Source organism: Egretta garzetta, unplaced genomic scaffold, assembly GCF_000687185.1.
Source record: "Egretta garzetta isolate BGI_Z169 unplaced genomic scaffold, ASM68718v1 scaffold1135, whole genome shotgun sequence".
In the NCBI taxonomy this organism is placed as follows: domain Eukaryota; kingdom Metazoa; phylum Chordata; class Aves; order Pelecaniformes; family Ardeidae; genus Egretta; species Egretta garzetta.
In genome coordinates, this window is record NW_009259614.1 from 18,920 (window position 1) to 25,505 (window position 6,586).

Below are 6,586 nucleotides of genomic sequence, written 5' to 3' on the forward strand. Positions count from 1 at the left end.
TTCCTGCTGCCACCAGCTGGACTTCCCACCATGGTTCTGGTGGGATTTGGAATAGATTCATCCCTTCCATCTCCATCCCTTGATTTACTCCAGGAATGGATGCTACTGGGGGGGGAATCACCCAAAAAAACCAAAATTCTGCTAAGCACAGTGCTTTGAAAGGTAGGGGTGGGGGAAACAGCTTATAGTCCTGATTTTGCTCCATGACGTACAGCCCCGGCTCCTTCCCTGGGGCAGGGAGCGCCCCAGGTCATCGCGTGGCCTTGTTACCCCGCGCTTGAACATAGCACACCCCTGCCTACTTTCCTGATAAAACCCCAAAATCCCAAGATACGGGTTCATTCTCCTGCAGCTTTTGGCAGGTCGTTATCTCTGGTTATTAAATTGTCCCCTGTGATAGGAGGCGAGAGGTGGAAGACGTCCTTTGCTTCTCTTCCAAAGCTTTCTGCTCCGGTGTTGTCTCCGGATGAATAGCCATCCTCTGCTTGCTCAGCCAGGTGGATGACCTCTTGCTGAATGCTTAATCCTGAGAGTTTGGGAGGCAGAAGCAGCACGGTTGATCTTCTAATTGAAGATAACGCTGTGCTTGAAGAACCCAACGTTGCCCCAAGCAGCGTGGTGGGGGCTTCAGTGGGAAGCCTCTGGGTGGGGAGGTCTCCTTCCCCATCCTCACTCGAGCAGGAGCGGAGTTTTCCTTGGGTCTGAATACCCATCGCTTGGAAAGAGGTGCCATGTCCGGTCCAGAGGTTGTTGGCAGCAGAAGTGGTTGGAAACCGAGGGCGTTTATGGCAGCTCCTGGTTTACTCAACAGCTTTTGCTGGTCTTAACGGTGCAGGTGATGGAAATTGGGGAGGTCAAAAGAGGAAAAAGGGAGGAGGTTGTGTGCTTCTGGATGGAGACGTTCCCTTCCCAGCCACAGGGAAAGCTGGCTGTTGCTTAAATGCATCAATTCCTGTGGCCGTTCTCATTTCCGAAATGAAAAATTAAAAAAAAATATACATTAAATCTGCAAAGCAGCGAAATGAAATGTTTGAGGTGTTATAGCAATCCTGATTTATTTTTTTTTTTTTGCCTGTCTTTACATCTCTCCTTCTTTTGATTGCAGGCTCAGACATCAAGCACACAAAGAGCTTTACGCCTACAAACAGGTGAGGTGATACCCAGCAAGTTCTCATCTTCTTCTGCTTAGTGCCAAATCTGCGTTGGAGTAGCCACTCCGTCAGGTTTCCTTGTGCTGCTGTTCCCCTTGGGAGGCTTTTGATCTTCAGAGAGAAGTTGTAACACCTGGGCAAACCTCTGTCCCTGCTGATTTCATGTTTTTCTACCAGCTGGGCACCCCAGCAGCATCTCTCACCTCTTAGTCTGCAGGTCTCCGCATTTTCAGATGGGGTCCCTGAGCGGTGGGGACATCTCCACCCATGGAGCACCTCAACTGGGCAACCTCTCCAAACCCTCACCTTACTTCCCGCTGGTGAGCAGTAATGCCGTCGCTTCCCCAGCCATCACACGATGTTTTGTGGGGTCTGAATCTGCTCCCCGGGTCAGACCTGGCTGCTCTGGACCACCCGCAGCCACGGGGCTCTCGTAGGGACCTCTCGTAGGGAACACCTCCACGTCACCTTGGCAAACCCAGCTCTTTTCTGCAGGCAGCCACACGTGCCAGCACGCTTGTTAAAATAAACACGGCCGAGAGATCGGTGTCAGGCTGCTGCTTCAACGTCCTGTTTTCTCCAGGGCTTGTGTAATTTTTGTGCCTCTGATCTGTCAGAAACTGGGTGGAGTTGGGCCGATACGATATGGTAACACGTGGTCATCCTGGATTTATAGCCCTCTCCAGGTGTTTGGCCTGGATGGAGAGAAAATGAAGCGGCAGACACCCACATGGGAGCTCACTGCACAGCGTGGGAGCTCAGGAGGTTTAAATTCAGGAGGAGACCTCCCAGATTTGGTCCTCACGTTAGCAGTTATAGCTGTGTCTGCACAGGGACGAAGACCCAGTGCGTTCCCTGGCTGTGCTGGCTTTACTGGGGGTTTCCAGTCCTACTGGGATGCTAAATGGGATCTCAATTTATGGAGGTTTTTGCTGCGAATGCTCTTGGCAAAAGCTGTGTCCTGACCCCAGCGCTCTGTCTTACAGGTTATACTCAAGGAAAAGGTGAAGGAGCTGAACCTACACGAGGTGAGTGTGTCCCTGGGGCGATAGCATAGCGGCAAAGATGCCCTCGCCCTCCTCTTCTTCACACTCGGGGAGGGGATGGGGGACAGGCAAAGCCTGGCACAGGTAGAAAAGCGCAAGAAACTCAAATTGAACTCCTTCAGGAGCAAAACACACAGCTCCACGCTCCTTGCTGCCCGGCAGGTTAATGGCTGCACTGGCTGCTCCATCTCTCCCCAACCCTGCTTTGCTCTTTCACAAAGTGGAATTGCTAAGGCAGCCGGTAAAAGCACGTCTGCAGAGGGGGGCTGGGTTAAACCATCATCTCCCTCCTCCTCCTGGGTCCCTTTGAGCTTTTACTGCATTATTGTTATTTATGGCATTATTGTTATTTATGGCAGGACAAGGGGTAATGGACAAGGGGTAATGGTTTTAAACTAAAACAGGGTAGGTTTAGACTAGATATAAGGAAGAAATTCTTTACACTGAGGGTGGTGAAACACTGGCAGGGGTTGCCCAGAGAGGTAGTGGAGGCCCCATCCCTGGGAACATTCAAGGCCAGGTTGGACGGGGCTGTGAGCAACCTGATCTAATTAGCAGAGTCCCTGCTCCCTGCAGGGGGGTTGGACTAGATGACCTCTAGGGGTCCCTTCCAGCCCAAAACATTCTATGATTCTATGGCATTATTGTTATTTATGGCAGGACAAGGGGTAATGGACAAGGGGTAATGGTTTTAAACTAAAACAGGGTAGGTTTAGACTAGATATAAGGAAGAAATTCTTTACACTGAGGGTGGTGAAACACTGGCAGGGGTTGCCCAGAGAGGTAGTGGAGGCCCCATCCCTGGGAACATTCAAGGCCAGGTTGGACGGGGCTGTGAGCAACCTGATCTAATTAGCAGAGTCCCTGCTCCCTGCAGGGGGGTTGGACTAGATGACCTCTAGGGGTCCCTTCCAGCCCAAAACATTCTATGATTCTATGGCATTATTGTTATTTATTGCATTATTGTTATTTATTGCATTATTCTTCATTACTTACTGCATTATTATTATCACTGCCATAAAAAGCCATGGGTAAGAGGGGAGGCAGATGCGGGCTAGGCCATGCATGAGCCCTTGATGGTTACGTCCCCTCCGGCCCCGCTCAGCCTCGCCACCCTCGGAGCCCAGCGATCCCCAGCTCCTCTCTCTGCCAGCCGCGTTACTCGGGCAGAGTAAACTCTGCCGGGATTTAACTGCAATCAGAGATAAACACGCTCCCCAGGCTTCTGCCCCTCGTGCTCCTGGTTTTGCAGGGAAGAGCTGGCTGGAAGAGGCAGGCAGAGGGGAAGAATTAAAACCCCTTTGGCTCCCTGCTGGGTCCCTCTGGGTTAGGCAGTTAAGGGGATCTCTGGAGGCTGAAACACCTCTCAGAGTAACGTTAATCCACCTCTACCTACCTGCCCCTTGAGGTTTAAAACACGTTGGTTGTTCTCCGTGGGTTTCCAGGCTGGTTTGGGGCTGGGTGTCCCTATTTACAGACCATTTTTCGCGCTGAAGTTGAGCGGGATTCTGCTCAAACCCTGCTTCAAACACGGGCTGGATTTATTTCCCCTTAATGACAACAAAAATTCCCACCCGCATCCCGCACCCGACTCCACTCGTCTGTTAAATATCAGCTCCATTTGTTTATAAGCTGCTATTTTTATTTTTTTTTCTTTTTAATTCCCCGAGCAGAGCAACAAGAGCCCGTCCCACATTTCCTCCTCACCCTCCGCTCCCTGCAGCCGAGGGCTGAAATCCCGAGGGCGGCAGAGGGACGGACCCATCCCTGCTCGAGGCCCCCGTGTCTCATCCGCTCCCGTTGACTTGTGGCGGGGGTTCTGCCAGCCCACAGGTTTAAAAGTGCTCCCCGGGGCGAGGAGCTGGTGGCAGGGGGGATTTGGGAATGTGCCGGAGCTGGGAATGGCAGCGATAACCCTCCGTCCTCCTCCTCCTCCTCCTCCATCCCCTCTGCTCCCAGTTCTCTGCAGCTTTTCCAGCCCAAACGCTTTCAGGGTGGAGGAGGAGTCCATGGGGAAGGAGACAGAGCAGCTCAAGCTCTTCCCTGGGGTTCGGGAAAGGCTGGATAGGATTTTCTCTGGCTCCCTCCAAAATGTCCCTTTTTGGGCATTGGGATTTTGGTATTTACAGTAAGCGGTTCTGGAAAATGGAGCGGGGGGGGATTTTGCAACACCACAGGGCAGCTGCCAGCGCTCGCCCAGAGCGGAGGGGAAAGTCCCCGCTGAGCTCTGCCAGCCCCGTGTTTCTGGGTTGGTTTTTCCTCTTTTTTGCTTTTTTTTTTTTTTCCTACCCGCGTCCTGCCTCTCCTAGGCTTTCACGGGGCTCAGGACCCGGGGGCGGCGGGGGGACACACCAACCCGAGCAGCCGCGCCAGCATTTGCTCGCTCAGTAAAAATAAAAGTCTGTGACGAGTTTGGGTGGCTGGAAAGGATCGATGGGCACCGCGTTCCTGGGAAAGCCGGGAGCCTCCCGCCGTGCTTGCCAGCCACTTGCCTCATCCCGAGGGCTTTTGGCAGCAGGGCTGGCCCTTGATTCGGACTGCTGGAGACTCCCAGGCCGGGGAAAAACAGCTGGGAATACCCCAAATCCCCAGGAATATCCAAAATGGGTCGGGAAAAAACTGGTGATGTGGAGGAAGGAGATTTCGGCTGGGGCTCTTGCCCACCAGGAAAACAGCCACCAACCTTCCCGTCCCCGGGGCAGAGGTGCCCCCTTTGCCTTTTCCTCCTCCTGGAGTGATCCCTGCGGATGCAGCTCGGTCCCAGGGACCAAGCAGGAGCGTGGGTCCCTCCCCCTGCACCCCAAAGCCTCCTGGCACATCCAAGCACATCCCAGCCTTGCGGCTGCCGCTCCGAGGGGACTTTGGGATACCCCCTACCCCAAAGGCCAAGCAGCGAAGGCTGGGGAGGCTTTAAGGGGGGGGATTTCATCCCTCTGCCATGCAGAAACCTCCCAAATGTTTCTTCTGCAGCTCAGGGCGAAAAAAAAAAAAAAAACTAATCAGCTTCTTGGTCAAAAGGGATGGTTTATAGCAAAGAGGAGGTTGCTTTCCCTGTGGTACAGGGAGGGATTTCTCAGCCCACCCCCCACGTACCCTCACCGGCATCAGAAGCCAAATTGCCCTTTTTTTTCCCCAACCAAAGGCGGGGGCGAGGCGAGCACTGGAGAGAAGATGGAAACAGGCTGAGGACATCGCTTAGGGGGAGGTTTGGGGTTTTTTGAGGGGGGGAGAGCATTTCGGCTGGTTCAGAGTTGTCCTCGTAGTTTTTTTACGTGCCAAAAAACGCTTCCCGGCAGCTGACTCCCCTTTTCTCTGCCTCTCGACGTCTTTCAGATCTGCGCCGTGTGCTTGGAGGAGTTCAAGCCCAAGGACGAGCTGGGGATCTGTCCCTGCAAACATGCCTTCCACAGAAAGTAAGTGTGGGGAGCCCGAGAGCCGATCCCCTCTGGCGGCCCCGGGCGGGCGCTTGGCGGCTGCTGCTGGCCCTGCTCCTCGCCCCGGGGGTTTCATCCCATCCCCGCAGCAGGGGAGGGAGGGGAATTGCAGCAAAAGCCCCTTGGGGGCTGAATTGGAGCATTCGGAGCAGCAAAGGTCCAGTCGTGACCAACCGCTTCACTTTATAGACTTTATATATTCCAGAACGCATATGTACACGTGTGTGTGTGTGGGTGTATATGGATATAAAATATATATACAGAAGCACTGGAACAAGCTCCCCAGGGAAGCGCTCCGAGCCTGCTGATGTTCCGAAAGCGTTCGGGTAACGCTCTCGGATATTTTAGCTTCTAGGGTGCCCTGGGCTGAGTCCAGGGTTGGCCTGGACGATCCTCGCGGGTCGTTTTCCAGCTCAGGATAGGCTGTGATTCTCTGAAAAAACATGTATATATAAAGTTTTTATACCTATATCTAGATGTATGTCTAGATATAGATACAAAAATAATAAAAAATGCTGTGAATTCTTTATGTATTTTATATATACATTGTGGATGGATGATGTACACTTTATATGTTGCGTGATACACATTCTATATGTTATATATTTCTAAAATGCATATATGCCTGCAGACCCCTTTGTGTATATATGTATTTTATATATTTTTGTGTCTTTACATTTTTATGCCTCTATTTTAGAAATATTTCTAAATTAGAGAAAGTCCATATATAAAATATATAAAATCCAAGGATCCATATACACACACGTGTGCTCACAAACACTGAAAGGCACCTAAAAGGTGAATTAAAATTTGGGTGGCAGCAGGGCTGGGGGGCGGAGGGGGGCGGACAGGGGAGCCCGCCGGGGGCAGGGGTGGCCACCCCCCACGGAGCACCAAGTTGGGAGGGGGAGGGTGGTTCCCGGCGCCCCACGATGACCCCCCCTCTCTGTGTACC

At 52.5% G+C, this 6,586-nt stretch overlaps 1 protein-coding gene across 1 annotated transcript in view; it reads left to right on the forward strand.

Moving 5' to 3' along the window:
• RNF24 (ring finger protein 24) overlaps positions 1-5,614 on the forward strand; it is a 24,027-nt gene extending 18,413 nt beyond the window's left edge. Inside the window, exons 3-5 of the mRNA XM_009638471.2 lie at positions 1,106-1,148; positions 2,138-2,179; positions 5,531-5,614. Of these exons, the coding sequence (XP_009636766.1) occupies positions 1,106-1,148; positions 2,138-2,179; positions 5,531-5,614 (169 nt within the window). The remainder of the gene's footprint in view (positions 1-1,105; positions 1,149-2,137; positions 2,180-5,530) is intronic.
• Positions 5,615-6,586: the final 972 nt, after the last annotated feature.